At 47.7% G+C, this 25,538-nt stretch overlaps 1 protein-coding gene across 7 annotated transcripts in view; it reads left to right on the forward strand.

The window, feature by feature from the left end:
* PHF20 (PHD finger protein 20) overlaps positions 1 to 25,538 on the forward strand; it is a 1,394,195-nt gene that overhangs the window by 73,838 nt on the left and 1,294,819 nt on the right. For all 7 annotated transcript variants that reach the window (XM_069243878.1, XM_069243882.1, XM_069243883.1 and 4 more), the window contains exon 2: positions 7,373 to 7,483. In XM_069243878.1, the coding sequence (XP_069099979.1) occupies positions 7,401 to 7,483 (83 nt within the window). In that variant the 5' untranslated portion in view covers positions 7,373 to 7,400. The remainder of the gene's footprint in view (positions 1 to 7,372; positions 7,484 to 25,538) is intronic.

Consider the following 25,538-nt stretch of genomic DNA (forward strand, 5'->3'; position numbering starts at 1 on the left):
GTACTTGTCCTATCAATGCCTCTCAATTCAGTGATATAATCTGATCTAGTACGGTAAAACGCTCATGCACGGAAACAAAATACACTTTTTTGAAGTTTGCAGAGTTGATCAAGTTTTTACGTGTTTAGTTTTAAAGACTTCTTGCACTAAATGTGTTCTTAAAGATAAGTTGTCTAGGCCACTTAGTTAAGCTGGAAACAAAGTATATCTGTTCCACAGCTTTTTGAATGTTCTGCTCTGCCAAGTGAACAGCAGCCCAGTGCTGCTCTTCCCCAGGGGGCCTCAATTGAAGGTCAGGACTGCCACATGAGCCCCCAGGTTGTGCTTTGAGTATCACTGGTATTGCTGTGCTGACATCGGCCCGGGGCAGGACTTCACTTTCCGGCAACCCAGGCCCCGGCTTTTGATTGAAATTGATGCGCTCCTCCGTGGGATACGTACTGCTGTGCTGACATCAGCCCGGGGGAGGACTTCATTTCCCGGCAACCCAGGCCTCGGCTTTTAATCGAAATTGACGCGCTCCCCCACGGGACGTGTATTGCTGTGCTGACATCGACCCGGGGCAGGACTTCACTTCCCCGCAACCCAGGCCCTGGCTTTTGATTGTAATGATGTCATCGCCCGATCGAGGCTGGGCAGGGCCTAACAATTTGGCAGGAGAAACAAGTACCAAATAAGAGCCTGCGTTTTCCCATTTTTTTCTGGGTTGCTAATTTGTCATTTAACATCTATTATGGGGAAAAGGAAGGCTGCTGACCTCCCTGTGCCCTTAAATGATAGAAAAAAACAGAAAAAAACACTCTAGGAAACTAGCATGTTCGGCCACGGGATGTGACCCAAAATCCCTCAATTAAATTGATTTATTGTTTGAGGAAGTAGAGGCCATCTTGAAATGTGACATTCATTCAGCCGGGGTCTTGCCCACAAAGAAGGCTTCGATTCGAGCCAGGAAAATACAAGAGATCTTCAATAGGAAGAAGAAGGGGCAAACACTAGATTCATTCACAGAGGTTGCTGGTAGGGAAGACTCGCCCAATATGAGGAACACTGCTTTACCCCCATCCCAGGGAACCTTGTGCAGTACTTCCAATTTTTCGCCCAGCCAGGGGGTTACTCCTGTAGAGGATGTAATGATTATACCCCTTCCATTAAGTCCTGTGGTTAGGGTGGTTCCCAATATACTATGCACTAATAGGTTCGATCCACTGGTTGAGGAAGGTGATTTACCTATGGATCATGTACAATCCTTGCCTGGAACAGCCATTGATGATGTTATTCTGTCTATCATCTCTATTACCACCAATGGTTTGGAATCATCTGATAGTGGAGCCAATATGGCTCTTATTTTACAGAGGGTTGATGAAATTAGGAGCTTGGTGCTTCTATTAACAAAACTAATGAAGGGAAAAATGGCACACCAAGGTGGATGCAAATGTCAGCAGGGTGATGTGGTGGAAAAGAGGGATGATAAGCCTGTTGTGACTAAACAGACTATATCCGCCAATACCCCCTTCGGGGGGTTAGCAGATTTCACCCACCATGGGAAACTGCCTTTATCTGGCATAGTGGAGCACCAATTAGATCTTGTAAATAATCCTACGAGCAATAGACGGGGATCCAACAGTATATTTACAAGCGGGGATTCCACGGAGAATCCAATTTGTAATATTGCCTGCCCTGATGCGCCCCTAAATAGGCAAAGACTAAGGGGTTGTGAAGACACTTCTAAAACAGCAGGCAAAGAGGTTGACACCCTTCTCCCCATGAATAGATTACCAGAACTCCCCATTATTATTACTGATTCTCCCTTTTGTAATGAACTCAGTGACCCAGCACCTATGACTAAAAGTTTAGGTATAAATAATATATGACACTATCTTCATGGTCGATGTTCCCAAGTTGCCACCAGGCTCAGTTGAGAACCATGAATCCCGGATTAATAAGGTAATTTATTGGTTACGTACTCAACGGAATTGCCCTTCAGTTATCCGTTCGGATATTTCTGAAGAAGGAAGATGTAGTTCTCTGGGGTCAAATTTTGATTTAATTTCTGTTCAGTTTCATGACAAGGTACTGGTGGAACAACTTATGGCTTTTGATTTATGCACTCGTCAGTATAGGGAGCTGAAAAAGGGAGGGGTTAGCCTTGCATTGAAACCCTATAGTGCCTGCCAGTCTGCTACTTATGGATGTTCTATTCACCGACAAGAGAGGGATTCCTTGGTGGCATTAAAAAACCCTTGGTTGCAGCTAAAACCTGTAAGACGAACTACAGCCCAGGAAGTATCTGTTGGGAAAAATTCTGAGGATTTGCACATGAATGGAACTATTAGGACCAGTAAAAAGGAGATGGTCAAGGAGGATGCCAGTTGCCTGACATGGTACAGAGCTAGATAACTATGCATTATAAATAATGACTTGGAATTTAGCTGGACTTGAGAGGAAACTGGTCGACCCAGATTGGAATGCGTATATAAACAGTCAAGATATCTGCCTATTCCAGGAAACCTGGGCGGAGAACAAAATCAATATAGACGGGTTCCTTTCATTTAACATTCCTGCTCAATTATCGGAGAAGGCGATAGGCCGAGCCATAGGAGGGCTTTTAATTCTTTTAAATAAGAAATTACAATGTGATTATAAGATTTTAGACATTGACTGTGTTGATCAAATGGGCTTGCAAATTTCGTGTTAGCAGAGTTTTAATATTATTTTTATTAATGTCTATGCTCCATAAGTCCCACGAGGCTCTGAGTCCCAGATTTTAACATTGTTATCAGAACATTTTTAGATACTCTGCAACCCTTATCTGCTTTGATCGTAGCAGGGGATTTGAATTGCACTTTTGAACCCTCTGCTTTGCTCAGTGGATTAAGGGTTGAAGAGGACGAATTATGGGGAATTCCACAGTTAACTAGTCATCGGTACTGTACTCATTCTCGTGTGGCCCTCCAGTTGGCTTCTTTATGTTTAAAGTATGGCCTTCGGGCCTGCAATGGTCGTATGCCCTCTGATTTAAATACTGCGCATACATTTAAACGAGGTAGGTCGACAAGTGTCATCGACCATTTTTTTGGTGGATGTGAGGTTATGGCCCCTGTTGAGGAATATGAGGGTGGACTTAAGATGCGAGAGTGATCACTATCCCCTGCTTCCCACTCTTTCCGGGGATATATTTAGGAGGACCTCCAATAACCATCACACAGCGTTCCCTTCACCAGGTTTGAATAACAACTCCATGAAGGTTGGGTGGCGAAAGGTGATGTCTAACCCTTATCTGATGCGTGGGATCTATCAATTGTTTATGGACAACTTGGCAGCTTACGAAGAACCGGATACCAATGATATTCCTATTCTTAGTATACATGACAGCATGTTTTCAAAAATGCAAAGTTTCTTTCATAAAAAGGTTGGGCTAAGACCGTGGGGTGGAAATTTGGTAAGCAATGGATGGTTTGAAGAAGCCTGTTTCAGGGCAAAGTCTGAGCTAAAAAAAAGATATTATGATTGGGCTTTCGGGGGAGATACAACAAGCCAGACGTTTATACAAGGAGGCTATATCACGCGCGAACAAATCATGGGAAGAGTCCATCTGGCAGGAATTATTGGATGCTTCAAAACTAAACAATAATATGTTGTTCTGGGAATTGCTGTCTAAACAACAGAGGGGGCAGGGGCAGCATTAGGAACCATATACAACCAGAAAGCTGGGTGGATCATTTTTCCTGTCTTTATGCCATATCTGGGAATCCTTTGGTAGTTGATACTTACGATGGGAATCGGGCCCTTTCATCATCGCTGGATGCGAATTCTGGCATTAATTTATTAAGGGAGGGTCTCTATGACCACGAGGATCATATCTTCTTCTCTATGGAAGAAACCCTTGATGCAATCGACTCTCTTAAACCAGGCAAAGCTCCAGGGCTGGATAAGCTCCCTGGAGACCTATACAGATCTGAACCAGTTATATGGTCCTGGTATATAAATTTGCTTTCGAATAAAGTTGCTAAAGGGGGTTAAATTCCGATCACGTGGAAAGGGGCTGAAATTATCCCTATTTACAAAAAGGGTAATGCAAATCTTCCAATTAATTATAGACCGATTAGTCTTATAGACAATTTACAAAACTTTTGCAAAACATCTTCTAGGAAGACTAACAAGCTGGGTCATAGATCATCAGATACTTTCTCCTCTCCAGGCGGGGTTCCGACCAAAAATTAGTATGGTTGACTAGGTTTTCAGGCTGGCTGTTTTATATTGGAAATACATAGCTGTTGCCAAGCAACCTCTGTATGTTGTTTTCGTAGATTTGCTACCTACTTTTGATTTGGTCCCAAGAAACAGTGGGAAGTGTTGCACAGATTAGGGACCCCAGTTTGTATAATTCAAATACTTAAGTGCTTGCGTGAAAACACATACGCGCAAGTGAGATGGGGCAACCAAGGTGAGCTGACTGAAAAAAATCCTATTTATAGGGAAGTTCGCCAGGGTTGTGTGATGGCTCCACTTTTTGTTTTCTTTATTTATTAATGAGGTGGTGCAGGCCATGATTTCATGCCAGAATGATGCCTCTTGTTTAAATGCTCAGAAAATTCCCATTCTTCTTTTTGCTGATGACTAATTTCTCATATCAAAGGCCCCAATGGGTCTACACATTCTTGTCGACGGATTTAACTTAATTTGCAGGAATTATGGGCTGGAGCTGAATTTTAACAAAACAAAACTGAGGGTATTCAATGCTGGACCTTGTAAGAAATGCACTATCACATTGGATGAAGCCCCCTTGAGCAAGGTTAGCTCAGTAGACTACCTGGGAGTGAGGTTAAGTAGATTACACTGGGAAGATCAGATTAGCAAAAGGGCAGGACTTCTACAACATAGAGCAGCATCTATCCTGCGCTTTTATAAGAGTACGACCACAAAAAGCTGTATCCCCAGCTATTAAGATCTATGTGGCCAAGGCGCAGGGAGCTGCTGTCTATGGTGCAGAGGTATTGGGATCTTCCAACAGCAATAGATTAGCTGTGGGCAAGAACAACTTCACGAGGACTCTGATTGAGTGCCCTCATAGTACACCACTGATTCCAATTTTTTTTTTTTTTTTACTTGGGTTTAAACCGCGTAGCCGATCTAATCGCTGTAAGACCATTATTATATTGGGTAAGGATTTGGACTGTCCCCGAACTAGATATTTACAAGACTTCACTTCTCGATTTACTAAAGAGACCAAATGCTGCTACTATTCCTTGGGTTAGGCATGTGTCCAATTGGTTCCGCACCTTGGGTTTGGGAGATTATTGGGAGAATCCCCATAAATTAGAGAAATCCCCCAAAAATGCTTTGAAATCTGTATATTGGTCTTATGTAAGAAATGATTATTTGTCGTAAATCTCATGGCCGATTAACTAACCTTTTTATTGATTTTAAGTGGTATCCCAGTATGAAGCTTACCTAGACACGATACCTGATTTATTGGGAAAAGGTTTATAGAGGCTATGCTTGACTGGACATGGTTGGAACTCCAGGACATTCCCCTAGTGGTTCAAAACCTGGTGGGATTTCTGAACACCACGGTGGACGAAGTCAGCGGAAGATGCCTTGTGGACCATGAATGATGTCTCCACTTTGGAAGTGGCACAAGGACTTTTTCATCAGTGGGGAGAGCCTTGGTTAAATCAGTTTGTCACCGCCAAGAATGCGCAATGTCAGCAGTTTTGTTTTTGCTTTTAAGGCAACTTGATCTGAGGCATTTTTGTGTTTAGTGGAGCTTCAGCCTCCTTGTACGCCTTTCTACCAATACCACTCCTGCCCAGAGTTCTCAAGAAGATCAGGTACAACCGGGTTCAAGTTATTCTTGTGGCTCTGGATTGGGCATGGAGAGTTTGCCATCCAGATTTGTTGAGCTTGACCATTGGTCCTCTGATAAGGCTGCCTTTTCAAGAGGATGTTCTGTCACAGCAACCGGAAAGGATTGTGCACCTGAACCTGCACACCCTTCAGCTTCATGCATGTTGAGACAGTTGACAGCTTTCAGCCTTCCTCCCTTAAGTCATTGTGTTATTCTGGCAGCCATGTGCCCTTCCACCATGCCAGAATATACCTGCTGTTGGGATAAGTTTGAGAGATGGTGTGATTCTCACACCCGTGACCCTCTTTCCATGGTTTGCCCTTTTGTTGGCCCTGGAGGGCTGTGCTCTGGTAACATTTAAAGTTATATTTCAGCCATTTCTGCATTTTTGCACATGCTGGACCAACCTTCTTTGTTCAAGTCACCTGTCCTGGCTAGGTCTCTGAAAGGCTTGCAACACGTTTCCCCCAGGGCAATCATTATGCCCCAGTTGGTTCTAAATCTTGCTTTCACCTTTTTGATGTGTGCACTCTGAGCCTCTACACAATTGCCCTTTTAGGCTATTGACCATCAAAACTGCCTTTCTAATGGCTATAACATCAACCGGAAGGGTCAGCGAATTTCAGGCCATATTGACTTTCCCTCCTTGTACTACCTTCTACCCAGACAAGCTGGTCCGCTAGACATGTGTCTTCTTCCTTTAGAAGGTTGTGACTCCCTTCCGTGTAGACCAGAACATCACACTGCCTGCCTGCCTACCTTTGCTCTGCTTCACCTCTCCACAGAATTGGAAAGACTTCACAACCTGGACTCAGAAAGAGCGTTGTTCTACTTTGAGCACACAAAACAGTTCTGGGTGAACGATAAACTCTTTTTGGGGTATGTAGAAGCTAAGGAAAGGGAAGGCTGTGTGGAAACAGACCATCTGAAGATGGATAGTGCTCTGCATCAAGATCTGTTATGCATTGGGGGTTTGCATGCTTATTCCACCAGAGCTAAGGCTGCAACTGTTTTTTTTGCTGAGTACCTGTCCTGGATATCTGTCGGGCAGCAACGTTGGTGTCCTTGCACACTTTTACCACACACCCTCTAGACAGTAAGGTCTGTCTGCAGCTAGAGAGTCTCTACTGTAAGGAATCTGTGGCTAGAAAGTCTGTACCAGATAAGGCATTATTAAAGGTAAGTAACTTGCTCTTTAGTGCTCTCAGAAATTTGAAGTTGCTTTTGTTCTTGCTTACGGGGGTTCCATAAATGAACTGGTTTAAACTGGTACCAAATTTGCTTTTAAACAAGCGTAGAAGGGAATGGACTCCTGACTTGATGAAAGTGGTCTGGTTTCTTGTTAGGCACAGTCTTTTTTTTGTATGAAGAAGGCAGTGTCGTTTGTTAACATTCTCAATAAATATCTGCTGAATAAATCCAATTTTGTGATTAATTGGGGAGGGGTTAGTTCTTTAACTTGTGGAGTTTTAATTTTGTAGATGAAAAACGGATGGTAATGTAAGTGCTATTTTTATTTTTCAGAAGAGTGCAATTGACTGTTTTATCAGAAATGACAAAAAATCCACCAAACAGAAGAGGAATTACATTTGAAGTGGGGGCACAGTTGGAAGCACGTGACCGGTTAAAGAAATGGTATGCAAAATGTAGATTTGTATTAATGCTGGTACTTTCTTTGTTCACCCTCAGTACTGGTGACTACATTTTTGCTTACTCGTTAGTCAGTCCTGTTATTAACTTTAAGTGTACGATGTGCTCCCTCTTTTTGTAGAAAGGTAATTGCTCAGTAAATAGACATTGCTCCAATTTATTGTCTTTTAGTGTACTATTTTTGGGTCATTCCTGCTTGATATTGGATGGCTTGCCTTTCTCGTGTTTGTCTCTTGCGTGGAGCACAGCTTCTTTGCCATCCTTTTGATTGGCTTGCTTACTTCTATCCACCACTCCTATTTTAGTAGTTACTTTTTTCTTATTCATTAAACACTTAAGCATCTTTTTTCTTGCTCTTTCATGTGCTGTTTCTCTTCCCTCCCAATCCAACTGCTCCTTTGTTACTCCCCTAACTCTTGTGATCAAGGCTAACACATTAATTTCAATACTTTTTTGTAAGGCCCAGCAGCTCTTACTTGCTTTCTGACCACTCCACATTCCAAAAAGCGCCTTTGTGCATCTCCACTGGTCCCTCATCCATCTCCCCTCTCCACCACCACCTCCTTGTTGTTTCTCCCCCCCCTCACGGTCATGGTGTTAAATGCACATACATATGTTGGCTCGCATGCACAAATAAGCAGAATTACGCCACCAGTAGTAGCCACTTCAGGGGTTTTGTTTTAGGGTCGAGCTTGCGAAAGCATGCACTGGCTTGTGAGAACCCATTGTTTTCAAAAGGGCTTGGAGCCCACCAACTGCATACCATACGTGTGCTTCAGCATCACTCTTCTTTTCAGCCTTCTTAATTGGCTAATTCAGGTGAAACAGCACTTCTGATGCTTGCTGCGGAGCACGGACCAAGCACAGATAGAGTCAAATTAATCAGTCTCCGTCAGCTGCTCCTGACATGATTAAGCTATTATTTCTTCTCCTACTACTTCTTCTCCTACTACTTCTGCTGATCCCTTCAGAGCGCTTTTCTCTTTGTGTTTTTGCTTTTCTGCAACCGTACTCCGCCATGTGTCACTTTGGCTGAAAGTCAGTCATGTTATGGCAGTCACTTGAGTGTTTTGCAACAGCGTGAAAAGGTTTACTTCCTCTTGCTTTCCCTCTGTTTTAGCAAATAATTTGGGGTGATAATAACAAGGGCATTTAAACAAATTTAATGTGAGCGTAACATGTTAATGTTTTGTACACTGAGCATTCTGCATAGGCAGTGCCACTGGAATTTTGCTTTAAGGGACGGCCAAATTTTGCAGCAGTGTTGAATAACTCCATAAATATGAAGAGGCAGTTTGTTGCTCTGATCCAGTCCATTCTGTCACTTCACGACACTCCATGCCAGCCCATTGTAACACTCCACTGTACTTTCTGCCACACCATTTAGACACTACACAGCACTTAATGCCACTGTTTGTCACCCCATCCTAACACTCCCTTCTACAACACTACCCCATTCTGCCATTGACACTCTGCCGCCCACACTCTGCCTCTCTACCCCCCCTTTGCCCCCTCTGCCACTCTACCCCCCTTTGCCACTAACTCTGCCACGCTACCCCCTCTGCAACTAACTCTGCGGTTCTACCCCCCTGCCACTCACTCTGCCACTCAACCCCCCTCTGCCACTAACATTCTGCCCCTCTACCTCCCTCTTCTACCAACACTCTGCGGCTCTACCCTCCTCTGCCACTAACTCTGCCACTTGACCCTCCTCTGCCACTAACATTCTGCCACTCTACCTCCCTCTCCCACTAACACTCTGCCACTTTACCTCCCTCTTCCACTAACACTCTGCCACTAACATTCTGCCACTCTACCGCCCTCTTCCACTAACACTCTGCCACTCTGCCACTAACACTCTGCCACTCTACCCCCTCTGCCACTAACTCTGCCACTCTACCCCCTCTTCCACTAACACGCTGCCACTAACACGCTGCCACTCTACCCCCTCTGCTACTCTACCCCCTCTTCCACTAACTCTGTCACTAACACTCTGCCTCTCTACCCCCTCTTTCACTAACACTGCCGCTCTACCCCCTCTGCCACTCTACCCCCTCTTTCACTAACTCTGCCACTCTACCCCCTCTTTCACTAACACACTGCCACTAACACTGCCACTCTACCCCCTCTTTCACTAACTCTGCCACTCCACCCCCTCTGCCACAAATGTTGCTACTCTACCCCCTCTTCCACTAACTCTGCCACTCTACCCCCTCTTTCACTAACTCTGCCACTCTACCCCCTCTTTCACTAACTCTGCCACTCTACCCCCTCTGCCACAACACTGCCACTCTACCTCCCTCTTCCACTAACACTCTGCGGCTCTACCCCCCTCTGCCACTAACTCTGCCACTCAACACCCCTCTGCCACTAACATTCTGCCAGTCTACCTCCCTCTTCCACTAACACTCTGCCACTAACACTCTGCCACTCTACCCCCCCTGCCACTAACACTCTGCCACTCTACCCTCCTCTGCCACTAACTCTGCCACTAACACTCTGCCACTCTACCTCCCTCTTCTACTAACACTCTGCGGCTCTACCCCCTCTGCCACTCTACCCCCTCTGCCACTCTACCCTCACCCCTCTGCCACTCTACCCCCTCTTTCACTAACTCTGCCACTCTACCCCCTCTGCCACAACACTGCCACTCTACCTCCCTCTTCCACTAACACTCTGCGGCTCTACCCCCCTCTGCCACTAACTCTGCCACTCAACACCCCTCTGCCACTAACATTCTGCCAGTCTACCTCCCTCTTCCACTAACACTCTGCCACTAACACTCTGCCACTAACTGCCACTAACACTCTGCCACTCTACCCCCCCCTGCCACTAACACTCTGCCACTCTACCCTCCTCTGCCACTAACTCTGCCACTAACACTCTGCCACTCTACCCCCTCTTCCACTAACTCTGCCACTCTACCCCCTCTGCCACTCTACCCCCTCTGCCACTCTACCCTCACCCCTCTGCCACTCTACCCTCACCCCTCTGCCACTCTACCCCCTCTGCCACTCTACCCTCACCCCTCTGCCACTCTATCCCCCCTGCCACTCTATCCCCTCTTTTACTAACTCTGCCACTCTATCTCCTCTGCCACTCTATCACCTCTGCCACTCTATCCCCTCTGCCACTCTATCCCCTCTGCCACTCTATCCCCTCTGCCACTCTACCCCCTCTGCCACTCTACCCTCACCCCTCTGCCACTCTACCCTCACCCCTCTGCCACTCTACCCCCTCTGCCACTCTACCCCCTCTGCCACTCTACCCCCTCTGCCACTCTACCCCCTCTGCCACTCTACCCCCTCTTTTACTAACTCTGCCACTCTATCCCCTCTTTTACTAACTCTGCCACTCTATCCCCTCTTTTACTAACTCTGCCACTCTATCCCCTCTTTTACTAACTCTGCCACTCTATCCCCTCTTTTACTAACTCTGCCACTCTATCCCCTCTTTTACTAACTCTGCCACTCTATCCCCTCTTTTACTAACTCTGCCACTAACACTGCCACTCTATCCCCTCTTTCACTAACACACTGCCACCAACACTGCCACTCTACCCCTCTGCCACTCTACCCACTCTGCCACTCTACCCCCTCTGCCACTAGCTCTACCACGAACATTCTGCCGATCTACCCCCTCTGCCACTAGCTCTGCCACTAACATTCTGCCGATCTACCCCCTCTGCCACTCTACCCCCTCTGCCACTAACTCTGCCACTAACACTTTGCCACTCTACCCCCTCTGCCACTAACTCTGCCACTAACACTTTGCCACTCTACCCCCTCTGCCACAAACACTTTGCCACTCTACCCCCTCTGCCACTAACTCTGCCACTCTACCCCCTAGGCCACTAGCTCTACCACGAACATTCTGCCGCTCTACCCCCCCCTTCCACTAACACTCTGCCACTCTACCCCCTCTGCCACTAACACTCTGCCACTCTACCTCCTCTGCAACTAACTCTGCCACTCTACCTCCTCTGCAACTAACTCTGCCACTCTACCCCTTCTGCCACTAACACTCTGCCACCTCTTCCACTAACACACTGCCACTAATACTCTACTCCCTCTGCCACTCTACTCCCTCTGCCACTAACTCTGTCACTAACACTCTGCCACTCTACCCCCTCTGCCACTAACTCTGCCACTCTATCTCCTCTGCTACTAACTCTGCCACTCTATCCCCTCTGCCACTACAATCTGCCACTCTACCCCCTCTTTCACTAACTCTGCCACTCTACCCCCTCTTTCACTAACTCTGCCACTCTACCCCCTCTGCCACTCTATCCCCTTTACCATTAACTCTGCCACTCTATCCCCTTTGCCATTAACTCTGCCACTTTACCCCCTCTTTCACTAACTCTGCCACTCTACCCCCCTCTGCCACTCTATCCCCTTTGCCATTAACTCTGCCACTCTATCCCCTTTGCCATTAACTCTGCCACTCTATCCCCTTTGCCATTAACTCTGCCACTCTATCCCCTTTGCCATTAACTCTGCCACTCTACCTCCTTTGCCATTAACTCTGCCACTCTGCCCCCTTTGCCACTAACTCTGCCACTCTGCCACTCTACCCCCTTTGCCACTAACTCTGCCACTCTACCCCCTCTTTCACTAACACACTGCCACTCTACCCCTTCTGCCACAAACTTTGCCACTCTACCCCTTCTGCCACAAACTTTGCCACTCTACCCCTTCTGCCACAAACTTTGCCACTCTACCCCTTCTGCCACAAACTTTGCCACTCTACCCCCTCTGTCACTAACTCTGCCACTAACATTCTGCCGATCTACCCCCTCTGCCACTCTACCCCCTCTGCCACTAACTCTGCCACTCTACCCCCTCTGCCACAACACTGCCACTCTACCCCCTCTTCCACTAACTCTGCCACTCTACCCCCTCTGCCACTCTACCCCCTCTTCCCCCTCTTCCACTAACTCCGCCACTCTACCCCCTAGGCCACTAGCTCTGCCACTAACATTCTGCCGCTCTACCCCCATCTGCCACTCTACCCCATCTTCCACGGACACTCTGCCACTCTACCCCTTCTGCCACTAACACTCTGCCACTCTACCCTCTCTGCCACTCTGCCCCCCTTCCACTAACACTCTGCCACTCTACCCCCTCTGCCATGAACACTCTGCCACCTCTTCCACTAACACACTGCCACTAACACTCTACTCCCTCTGCCACTCTACTGCCTCTGCTACTCTACCCCCTCTGCCACAACACTGCCACTCTACCCCCTCTTCCACTAACACACTGCCACTAACACCCTATCCCCTTTGCCACTAACACTCTACCACTCTACCACTAACTCTGCCACTCTACCCCCTCTGCCACTAAATTTGCCACTAACACTATGCTACTCTACCCCTCTGCCAAACACTCTGCCACTCTACCCCCTCTTCCACTAACACACTGCCACTAACACTTTCCCACTCTACCCCTCTACCACAAACACTCTGCCACTCTACCCCCTGCCACTAACTCTGCCACTCTACCCTCTCTACCAATAACTCTGGCACTCTACCCCCGCTTCCACTAACTCTTCAACTAACACTCTGCTCCTCTCCCCCCTCTGCCACTAACTCTGCCACTCTACCCCCTCTGCCACTTGCTCTGCCACCAACATTCTGCCGCTCTACCCCCATCTGCCAGTTTACCCCTCTCTGCCATTCTACCCCTCTCTGCCACTAACACTCTGCCACTCTACCCCCCTCTGCCACTAACTCTCTGCCACTCTACCCCCCTCTGCCACTAGCTCTGCCACCAACATTCTGCCGCTCTACCCCCATCTGCCAGTTTACCCCTCTCTGCCATTCTACCCCTCTCTGCCACTAACACTCTGCCACTCTACCCCCTCTGCCACTTGCTCTGCCACCAACATTCTGCCGCTCTACCCCCATCTGCCAGTTTACCCCTCTCTGCCATTCTACCCCCCTCTGCCACTAACACTCTGCCACTCTACCCCCCTCTGCCACGAACTCTCTGCCACTCTACCCCCCTCTGCCACTAGCTCTGCTACTCTACCCCCTCTGCCACTAGCTCTGCCACTAATATTCTGCCACTCTACCCCCTCTGACACTACCTCTCTGCCACTCTACCCCCTCTGCCACTAACTCTGCCACTCTATCCCCTCTGCCACTAACTCTGCCACTCTATCCCCTCTGCCACTAACTCTGCCACTCTATCCCCTCTGCCACTAACTCTGCCACTCTATCCCCTCTGCCACTAACACTCTGCCACTCTATCCCCTTTCACTAACTCTGCCACTCTACCCCCCCTTTCACTAACTCTGCCACTCTACCCCCTCTTTCACTAACTCTGCCACTCTACCCCCTCTTTCACTAACTCTGCCACTCTACCCCCTCTTTCACTAACTCTGCCACTCTACCCCCTCTGCCACTAACTCAGCTACTCTACCCCCTCTGCCACTAACTTTGCCACTCTACCCCCTCTTCCACTAGCTCTGCTACTAACACTCTGCCACTCTACTCCCTCTGCCACTAACTCTGCCACTCTACCCCCTCTTTCACTAACACACTGCCACTCTACCCCTTCTGCCACACACTTTGCCACTCCACCCTCTCTTCCACTAACTCTCACTAACACTCTGCCACTCTACCTCCTCTGCTACTAACTCTGCCACTCTACCCCCCTCTGCCACTCTACCCCCCTCTGCCACTCTACCCCCCTCTGCCACTCTACCCCCTTCCACTAACACACTGCCACTCTCCCCCTCTGCCACTAACACTCTGCCACTCTACCCCTTCTGCCACTCTACCCCTTCTGCCACTCTACCCCTTCTGCCACTCTAACCCCCTCTTTCACTAACTCTGCCACTCTACCCCCTCTGCCACTCTACCCCGTCTACCCCCTCTGCCACTCTACCCCGTCTACCCCCTCTGCCACTCTACCCCCTCTGCCACTAACACTGCCACTCTACCCCCTCTGCCACTAACACTGCCACTCTACCCCCTCTTTCACTAACTCTGCCACTCTACCCCCTCTGCCACTCTACCCCCTCTGCCACAACAGCCACTCTACCTCCTCTGACACTTTACCCCCTCTTTTACTAACTATGCCACTCTATCCCCTCTTTCACTAACACACTGCCACTAACCCTGCCACTCTATCCCCCCTGCCACTAAATTTGCCACTCTACCCCCTCTGCCACAAACGTTGCTACTCTACCCCCTCTTCCACTAACTCTGCCACTAACACTCTGCCACTCTACCCCCTCTGCCACTCTACCCTCACCCCTCTGCCACTAACCCTCTGTCACTCACTTTGCCACTCTACCCCCTCTGCCACTCTACCCCCTCGCCACTAACCCTGCCACTCTACCCCCTCTGCCACTCACTCTGCCACTCTACCCCCTCGCCACTAACCCTGCCACTCTACCCCCAACTTTGCCACTAACTCTGCCACTCTACCCCCAACTCTGCCACTAACACTATGCTACTCTACCCCCTCTTTCACTTACTCTGCCACTCTACCCCCTCTGCCACTAACACTGCCACTCTACCCCCTTTTCCACCCCCTCTGCCACTCTACCCCCTCTGCCACTCTACCCCCTCTGCCACTCTACCCCCTCTGCTACTAACACTCTGCCGCTCTACCTCTCCGCCACTCCACCCCCTCTGCTACTAACACTCTGCCGCTCTACCTCTCCGCCACTCCACCCCCTCTTCCACTAACTCTGCCAGTCTACTTCACTCTGCCAATCTACTCCACTCTGCCACTAACACTCTAATCTGTGCCCTCCACAGTACGACACTCTGCCACTAACTGTTAGCGATGCTGAGCAGCAGCTACTCTGGTGTACAGCATGACATAAACATGTTGCCAAAGCAAATCACTCTTGCAAAGGCAAGACCTATTGGCTTTTCCCATGTTTGAGATTTGGTTCCCCTCCAGTGAAGCTCGTGCTGCTTAGGTAAAGTAATTTAATAGCACAATATATGAAGAACAAAATATACAAATACAAACCAACTGTATTTGTTAACTGAAGAGTATTTGCTGCTGCTGGAATGTTCTGCTTATCTGGCACCAAGTGTACACATTAAACCATTTTCACTTGCGTCCGTCCCCAAAGAAACCAACATATACAGCAGTCTGTTACACCTGCTTGCTTCACTTCTGCATTTGAATAGCACTCCATGCAAGCCCTCCGCATTGGAAAGTGGAAGTCCGTATTGACGGAGCAAGGAAATTGCAAGTTGTGCGCAGATGGTGTGGGAGGGGAGGGTCTTGGGGGGGCTAGTCCCTCCTTTATGTATCTTTCCTATTTCCCCTCAGTCCTGTGTTTATTTTTCCCTCTGTTGAATGGATATGTTGCCCCCTCAGAATACTATCTTTCTCTCAATTGTTGTTTTATGTGTCTGCTCTAGAGCAGTGAGCATGTGCTGTCTTGAAGAGACTTGTTTTTATGTACTTTGTGGGTTACAGCTTGCCCATAGGCTTCTGCTTTACCTGCTCTATCATTCGTTCTCCCTGTTTCTTTGGCCTGCATGCATCATCCCTCTTCCAGGCTTAGCCCTCTCCGACAGCAGCAACCAATTACTGCTAAATATATGTAACAGCCTTTTTTTAGGGTCGAGCCTCCGTCCGATTGCTCATGCGTTTAGCTTGCGAGACGCTTTAGTAGATAGAAAAGGGCTCGGAGCCCCGTCCATGTTACGTCATTGTCGTTCATTGGTTTGTGGGCTTCCCTTTCAAAATCTGCTTGCTTTCATTAGTGGAAGGCACGCATACGTCATGCCTTTTACGCTGGTTAGCTCTCCTCGAGCGCAGCAAGCAAGTATTGAAAACATGCGAGGCTCCCTGTTTCCCGTCAGGTTTATGGACTACTTTTTATCTTGTTTCGCAGCGCGATCTCGCTTGGCAGAAGTCCAGCGCTTTGCATGACATCGACCCTGTTACATAGTTAATTGCACTTTTGCCGGTTATGTACATAATTGCACTTTTGCCGCTAGGTTTCACTAAGAGTGAACTGTAGAAGCGCGAGCGCGCACTTTTTTTTTTCTTCTACCTGGATGCAGTCGCCAACTGTCTGTACGAGTGAACTGTAGCAGCGCAATAGCGCTGTTTTTTTTCCATTTAATGTGGCAAGAAATTTCCAGTTGGGAGTTTACAACTGCTAATAGCTGTAACTCTGAGAAATGCGAGACCCTACTGCATTGCAAATGCTTGTTTTTTTAGGTCTTTGCCCTAGTGCAGCGTGCATGTGCTGTCTCGAAACGAGACCTGCTTATATGTACTTTGTGGGTTTCAGCCTGCTTATAGGCTTCTGATTTGCTGGCTCCATCATTCGTTCTCCCTTTTTAGGGTCGAGTGCAAAGCACTCTGGCCCCTGTTGTAATCTCTCTGTGGGCTTGTAACCATGCCTGTCGCAGGCCTATCAGAGTGGTTCGTGGGCTTGCCTTTTAAAATTACCTTAATTTAATTAGTGAAAGGCATGCATACGTTATGCCTTTTTCCGTGTTTAGCTCTCCAGCGCACTGGCCGACTACTGAAAACATAAGTGGTTCCATGTTTTCCATATGGTTTCTGCACTTTTTTTTCTCTTTATTTCATCGGCAGCGCGATCTCGCTGGGCAGTAATCGAGCACTTAGCATGACATTGAATCTGTTTGGTGGATAATTGTACTTTTGCCCATACATTTCACTGCTAGGGAACTTTGTTTCCTTTTGCGCGTTTGCTTTGGCTCATGGCGTCCGTCTGCTCACTTATGTGAAACTGTTTCCTTTTCAATTTATGAGGCAAGAAAAGTCCGGGTAGGAGTTTACAACGCTAATAGTGTAACTCGAGTGAACGCAAGACCCATTTCTTTGAAAATGCTTGTTGTCCTTGGCATGTATGCATCACGCCTCTTCCAGGCTTAGCCCTTCCCGAGATTAGCAACCAATTACTCCTAAATATACGTAACAGCAATTTTAAGGCATTGTTTCTGGGCTACTTTTTTAGTTCTTGAAGAGCGCGTTTCACGAACGCTACTGTTTTTACTTGCACTTTGTTGTTTTCCTGCTTGTTGTGCCTCGCCTCAGTTTACCATGCGGGTTTAAGTCTAGTCCTAGTGCTCAGGCTCGGGAGTCCCTTACCTCGCTAGATAAGTACAGCCTGGCTCTGCCTCCCCTATATCGTTTTTCGCTCCCATTCCCCCCCCCCCCCCCCTTTGCCTAGATAATTGCTGTACTGAAGCTTGTACGACGCGGACTTTGCTTGTTTTTCAAGTGTGGGCGATGTATCAGCCAGTGAACCGCAACGCACATAGCTTGTTTTCAATTGCTGAGGTGCAACTGATTGGCTTCTCCGGTTTCGCCGGCCTCCTAATCCCAAATCCCCTCCTGGCAGTGCAAGCACGGCCAGTTGTACACAATACAAACACTTAGCGAATCACTTCCTGGGCGATACTGGTCAAAATTCAGCCGCTATAATCTAATGTGACTGACTAGGACCCAGCTGTGCCAGCCTTTCAGTGGTGAGCAAAACAAGGCATTGATTTGTTGGTCCCTAAATACCAGAAAGCAACGAAATTCCCATTAGATTTAAGGGCAGCACAGGGCTAAAAAGAACAAACACCGAAAGCAAACACATTTACTTCAAAGGTACTGCACATTTTGTATTTCTCACCGAACAATATCGGCATACAAATCATTTTTTTTGGAGCAAGCAGCAACATCTGTTTAAGGTGACACTACGAGTTGAAAATTAGACTGCAGTCCCCATATCATAAAAACAAAGCTGATACGTCTTGTCCGCTCTGAGGAGTAATGCCAGTTCTGCATCTTTGTTTGCATCGTGCTGTTTTCTGGTACATGTGGTTATGATTCATTTGTTATGTATGCATGCAATATTGCGAGTATGAGTGCATGTAGCACTGATGAAGTCAATAAATATGCATGACCGCGAGTACTAGAAAGCAACAATTCTCTTCCAGGGGATCCTCATCAATAGTCATAAACATTGAATATTCCCGCCCTTGTGCGGGGACCCCGGAGCATATATATATAAAATACATACATATTATCATGTGTAAAACAGCAATGCAGGCTATAATCATAAATAGGCTAAAATGCTTTATTTCTATGCAAGTTTTTTTTTTTTTTTTCATATTATAAAATCACAATAGATCATAAATATCTACCTAAGCCCCCAAAAACTGGACTTAGGGAAGTAAACAGCAGTAAATAGCAGAGAAAAATAGAAAAAACCACATTGAAAAACAATGAAGCATTCTTAGCCAATACGCTGCATGCAGGTTAACACAGGAGAACCATAAAAACTTTGGCACCGTGCCTTTAAGACCCTGAGCACCTCCAGTATCCCACCATGCCTCAGGGGTGAAGGGAAGGTGACAGTTGGTTCACAGTTAGGTCAGTTCTTTTTTCCGGCTTCTTCTGAGAGGATCCTGGAGCATTGAGCTCTCAGTTTTTCTGAGTTTTTCTTCAGAAAAATCCCTAAAAATAGTGTTTTTCCTGTTTACTCGACAGATAACATCTTTTGTCTGAGTTTGGCAGTCTTTTCTGACAGAAAATGCCATCTCTTTTTGTAAAATGTCCTTCTTGTGGGAAGAAGAAAGCCCAGTCAGACCCACACTCTCTGTGTATTGTCTGCCTGCCACAGAGTCACTGTCCTGACACCTGCAAGTATTGTAAGAAGATGTCAAGGAGGACTCTCAAAGACAGAGAGAAAATCAGGCTGCATGGGCTTCAGGAGAGGAAAAAGTCAACAGCCTCTTCACTTCCCAGGCCTCCAACAGAAGGAATGGCCAGATCGACGTCGACAGGTAGGATTGTGCCTGTTTGTTCTCCATCGACGTCATCGTTGCCACCGTCTCACCGGCATAGATCGCCGTCGACGGTGTCCAGACCGACGTCGAGGGACAAAGCGTCGAAGCATGGACAGCACAGGGGTACATCTCCGTCGACGGCAGGGCGCCGTTCGGCGTCGAGCCATCTCCGGCGCTCCCGTTCGCCGTCGAGAACGTCTCGCCCCTTGGCGTCGAAGGATAAGACGTCAAAATCGCCACGACGGCATGAACATCCGCCGTCGACCACTCGCCACTCAACGACGGCGAGTAGGTCCAGATCCCGCGATCGACGCTCGGCGTCGAGACATTCAACGTCAAGGCTTTCGACATCAAGACCTTCGACGTCGAGAACAGCCGAGCCATCGCACCTTTCGACGTCGAGGATGCAATCGACGTCGACACAACCTTCAGCTGTGTCACAGGCAGTAGAGCCAGCGGATAAAGCTCCCTCACCGGTGGTCTCTATACGGAGTGCATCATCCCATTCCAGAGCGGGCTCATCGGGGCATGTTTCTCCCATCACTCTATCACCTAGATGGTTAGAGAGCCTGAATAGACCGGCAGCATCCCCGGATTCCCAATACTCTAGGATGTATTCTCCTACTGCCTCATTACCTAGAACGCCATCGCCTACAACTAGAGCAGGACGGGCTCGTTCTGCTCCTCGTCAGCCGACCACAAGACCTGCACACTCTGCTACAGCTTCTCGTAGCAGGTCTCGTTCCCGAAGGAGAACCAGGTCGCGAACACCACACAGAAGTTCACCCTCTTGGTCTTCTTCAGGATCGTCTGTTGGGCGCTACTCCCCCACACTGACAGATTCTCCACCTGCTAGGATCTCACCGGTGGATGATATCACCACTTTTAATGAGGTTCTTTTAAGGGAAGCGCAGAATCTAAATATTGAGGTACCGGAGCCGGCCACCTCATCCTCAGTTATCTTTGAGACTCTACAACACAGATCAGTCTCGAGAAAACTGCTGCCACTAGTACCGGGTTTGCTGCAACCTACTATGGACACCTTTCTGACTCCAGCCACTCTCAAGTCTGCCCCGGCTAGGATTCAAAAGAAGTACAAAGCTCCGGAGCAAGATCCTTTATTCCTGCGGAAGGATCCGCCACCGGACTCTGTTATCTTAGCCGCAGCCAGAAAAACACACTCTGTGGCATCATCTTCCACAGTCCCCCCGGATAAGGAGAGCAGACACCTAGACTCCCTGGGGAGAAAGATGTGCGGTACGGCGGCATCTGCTATGAAGGTCTCCAGCGCCTCAGCACTTCTGGGCAGATATGACCGCTCTCTCTGGGACTCACTCCACAGATTTACAGAGAAGTTGCCCAGGGAAGATAGACAGGACTTCCAGGAAATCTTGCAGGAAGGGGGCCTAGTATCTAACCAGGTCATCAGCGCGGCGGCGGACGGGGCGGATTTGGCTGCGCATGGGTATGCGCACGGAATCTGCGCTAGGAGGTCTTCCTGGCTACGGCTCACTGATCTGAAACAGGAAGCACAACAACGTATTTTAAACCTCCCATTCAGCGGGAATTCGTTGTTCGGTACCCACGCGGATGAAGAGATGGCCCGAATGAAAACAGAGGTGGACACTATGAGGGCAGTGGGCCTGGAACGTAAGAAAGACTTCAGGCGGAGGTACAGGCCGTACGACAGACGCCCATTCCAGCAGAGGGTTCAAACCCCTCACTGGTCTCAGAGGCCACAGCAACGACAGGGGCGTCCCCTGTTTCAGGCGCGTAGACCCACAAGAGACCGAGGGGCAAGTAGACCTCAACAGTCTATAGCAAAGACACCAATGAAGCATTGCTTCCCTCAGCACTGTGCACCACTCCGGTGGGGGGAAGTATTACGCATCATCTTCACGAGTGGCACTCCATCACAAAAGACAAATGGGTGCTCAATATTGTCGAACATGGCTATTCTCTTCTTTTCAAAAAACCTCCTCCACACTTGCCACCAGCAAGATGTTTTCCTTCTCATCTCCGCCTGCTACGCAAGGAAGTTCTTGCACTCCTACAAAAGAAAGCTGTAGAAAAGGTTCCACCGGCACAAAGAGGAAAAGGGGTGTACTCCCGTTACTTTCTGGTGGCGAAAAAGGGTCAACAGGGCATCTTCAGGCCAATTCTGGACTTACGGCTCCTGAACAAGTACATAAGAAAACAGAAGTTCAGGATGCTAGCCCTTCACCAGATTGTTCCGCAACTGCATCAGGGAGACTGGATGTGCTCCATCGACCTACAGGATGCATATTTTCACATCCCAATAGCATCCAAACATCGGAAATTCTTACGTTTCCAAATAGCGTCACAGCACTACCAATTCAGAGTCCTACCATTCGGCCTGAAGTCTGCACCCGGAGTCTTTTCAAAATGTGTAGCAGTGGTGGCGGCACATCTTCGAAGACAAAAAATATTCGTCTACCCCTACCTGGACGACTGGTTATTGAAGGCTTCCTCTCCGGATCAGGCGAGAAAACATCGAGACATTGTACTAAGAACTTTCGAGTCTCTAGGTCTTCAAATCAACCACAACAAGTCAACCCTGATTCCAACACAAAACCTCCACTACCTGGGAGCTATACTAAACACAGAGCTCCAAAGAGTGTATCCTTCGGAGGAACGACTTTTATCGATCCACAGGAAGTGTCAACAATTATTAAAAGCCAATGCACCTACTGCTCGTCAGGTGACATCGCTTCTGGGCTCCATGGCTTCATGCATCTTCATTGTCCCGAACGCCAGGCTACACATGAGGCCCCTTCAGGAGGCATTAGAGAACAACTGGAGCCAAAAGACTGGTCGCTGGGACGACAGAGTGCGACTACCAGCAGCGGCTTTTCAATCACTACAATGGTGGATGCACAGACCTCACCTGTCGATAGGTTCTCCGTTTCACCAGACAATTCCAGCCGACACTCTGGTAACGGATGCGTCTCTTCAGGGTTGGGGTGCTCATCTGGGTTCCTTCCAAGCTCAGGGTCTGTGGTCCGACAAGGAAAAGAACTATCACACAAATCTACTGGAGCTCAGAGCGGTCCATCTGGCTCTCAAATCTTTCTCTCCATTGGTTCAGGGGAAATCTCTCCTAATTCAGACAGACAATACAACCACAATGTATTATCTGAACAAACAGGGGGGAACAAGATCACTACCTCTATCTCGAGAGTCCCAAACGATATGGCATTGGCTCCTGGCCAGGGGAATGTCTATCACAGCGGTACACCTGCCAGGTCAGCAAAACGTAGAGGCAGATTTCCTGAGCAGACATCTAGAAGACGCGCACGACTGGGTCCTACACGACGAAGTCGCCAAGGACATCTTCGGTCAATGGGGTCGACCCCAGTTGGATCTCTTTGCAGACGAGGTAAACAAAAAATGCCCAGACTTCGCATCCAGGTTCTGCCGTCCGGGATCTCAAGGGAATGCCCTGTTGATCAACTGGTCAGGGATATTTCTCTACGCCTTTCCACCGATTCCCCTCATACCGGCAGTAATCAACAAACTTTACAACTCCAGAACCAGAATGATTCTGATAGCGCCACAATGGCCCCGCCAATTCTGGTACACGGATCTACTCAACTTATCGGAAAAACCTCACAGGAGGTTGCCGTGCAGACCGGATCTCCTGAGCAGAATGGAAGGCAGAATCCTACATCCCAACCTTCCCTCTCTGAGCTTGACAGCATGGCTCCTGAATTCCTGCAGTATGGGCACCTAGGGCTCTCACAGGAGTGCATGAACATCTTGAAGGAGTCAAAACGACCTTCCACGCGGCGTTCTTACGCTTTTAAGTGGAAGAGATTTTACATCTGGTGCTCTCAACAAGGTATAAACCCCATACGAGCTCAGGAGGATGTCATACTGTCCTATTTGCTTCATCTGGCGAAGTCTGGTCTGCAGGTATCATCTATTAAGGTACATTTGTCGGCAATTACAGCTTATCGTAAGTCGCCTTCTCAGGAATCCTTCTTTACGATACCTGTAGTCAAGGATTTCTTAGAAGGCTTGAAAAAGGTTTTTCCTCCCATTCGGAGACCTTCTCCTCCATGGGAACTGAATGTAGTCCTGTCAAAACTTATGGGCCCTCCCTTTGAACCTGTCCACAAGGCCTCTTTACAGCACCTTACGTGGAAGACGGCTTTTTTGGTGGCCATTACTTCAGCGAGGAGGGTCAGCGAAATTGAGGCTCTGTCTTGCAGAGAACCGTACACGGTTTTTCACGATAATAGAGTGGTTCTGCGAACTCACCCATCTTTCCTTCCGAAGGTGGTGTCAGAATTCCATATCAATCAGACTATATCTTTACCGACTTTCTTTCCCAATCCGGAGACTCCGGCTGAGAAAGCATTGCATTCTTTAGACTTGAAAAGAGTGCTGAAATTCTATTTGGACAAAACAAAACCGATTAGACATTCTAACCATTTGTTTCTGAATTATGGTCATTTAAGAACAGGAGAGGCAGCGTCTAAACGAACGATATCAAGATGGATTGTGTCTTGTATTGTTAACACTTACCAGCTGGCTAATAAGCAATTACTGGCTAGGCCAAAAGCGCATTCCACAAGGGGAAAAGCGGCTACTGCTGCCCTCCTTAACAATGTACCAATTTCCGAGATTTGTAAGGCTGCTACATGGAAGTCTGTGCATACCTTTACTAAGCATTACTGTTTAGACTCGGATGCAAGAGCGGATGCCCAGGCGGGGCAGGCCTCTCTTAGAAATCTATTTGCATGAATATGTATTCTTTCCTGCACTTCTTTCAGACAGTCCGCAGAGTCTAGGGATGGGCTTGCTAATCTATTCAATGTTTATGACTATTGATGAGGATCCCCTGGAAGAGAAGGATAAGTTACTTACCTGTAAATCCTAGTTCTCTTCCAGGGGTATCCTCATCAAAGTCATAAACAACCCACCCTCCTCCCCGGACTCAAGTCTCCTAGAAGTGCAGGACAGATTATCTTTCTGATCAGTTACACAGATTGTCACCGTAAAAAAGTACTGACCTAACTGTGAACCAACTGTCACCTTCCCTTCACCCCTGAGGCATGGTGGGATACTGGAGGTGCTCAGGGTCTTAAAGGCACGGTGCCAACGTTTTTATGGTTCTCCTGTGTTAACCTGCATGCAGCCTATTGGCTAAGAATGCTTCATTGTTTTTCAATGTGTTTTTTTCTATTTTTCTCTGCTATTTACTGCTGTTTACTTCCCTAAGTCCAGTTTTTGGGGGCTTAGGTAGATATTTATGATCTATTGTGATTTTATAATATGAAAAAAAAAAAAAAAAAAAAACTTGCATAGAAATAAAGCATTTTAGCCTATTTATGATTATAGCCTGCATTGCTGTTTTACACATGATAATATGTATGTATTTTATATATATATATGCTCCGGGGTCCCCGCACAAGGGCGGGAATATTCAATGTTTATGACTTTGATGAGGATACCCCTGGAAGAGAACTAGGATTTACAGGTAAGTAACTTATCCTTCTTTGCTCCCCGGTGGAAAAAAATCATATGTAAGTTCGGCTTCGGGCGGGGTCTACAAAGCCAGGAAGAGGTGCCTAAAGTGATTTTACTTTATAGTACAGCACTGTAGGAGGCTAGTTATCCCTTCCGTCTGTTTAACTCTTCATCCTGACACCTGACTAAAACATTCTCCATGTATCAGAAATCTCTAACATATGAAGCTGTCATGCCCTTGTCTGCTCTTTCACGTGGACCAGGGCTAAAGCTCGTAGTGTTTACTCAGCCATGAGAAATAGCTGTGATTTTTTTTTTTACTGACCCTCTCCCGCCTGCGCGCGTCTCCCGACTCTGCAAACAGACCAGTGACTGAGCATGAGAAGGAAATACATATGCTACCTCTTGTATGGAAGGAAACTTGTCTTTCTTTGATTACTATAGAGCAAAAGTGTTTTATTTCGGATACTCTTCTGTTCACTGAGTCATGGTTGAGATACCACTTACACCGACTTGGAATTAATCAACCATGCACACTTTAAAATCCTGTGCTACAATAGATATGTGAAAAAGGCAAGTGGGGTAGCCAGTAGTTATAAATCCAGTCCAAGATTTGCTCCTTTCACCGCAGCTAAATGTCAGGTTCCTGAGACACGAGTGTGCAGATACTCCACCTACTTCGCATCCAAACTTACCTCTGCACCTCATGCAGTACAGGAACTCATTTCTATTCTGGATGCCATT

The sequence above is a fragment of the Pleurodeles waltl genome, chromosome 7 (genome assembly GCF_031143425.1).
Source record: "Pleurodeles waltl isolate 20211129_DDA chromosome 7, aPleWal1.hap1.20221129, whole genome shotgun sequence".
NCBI lineage: Eukaryota > Metazoa > Chordata > Amphibia > Caudata > Salamandridae > Pleurodeles > Pleurodeles waltl.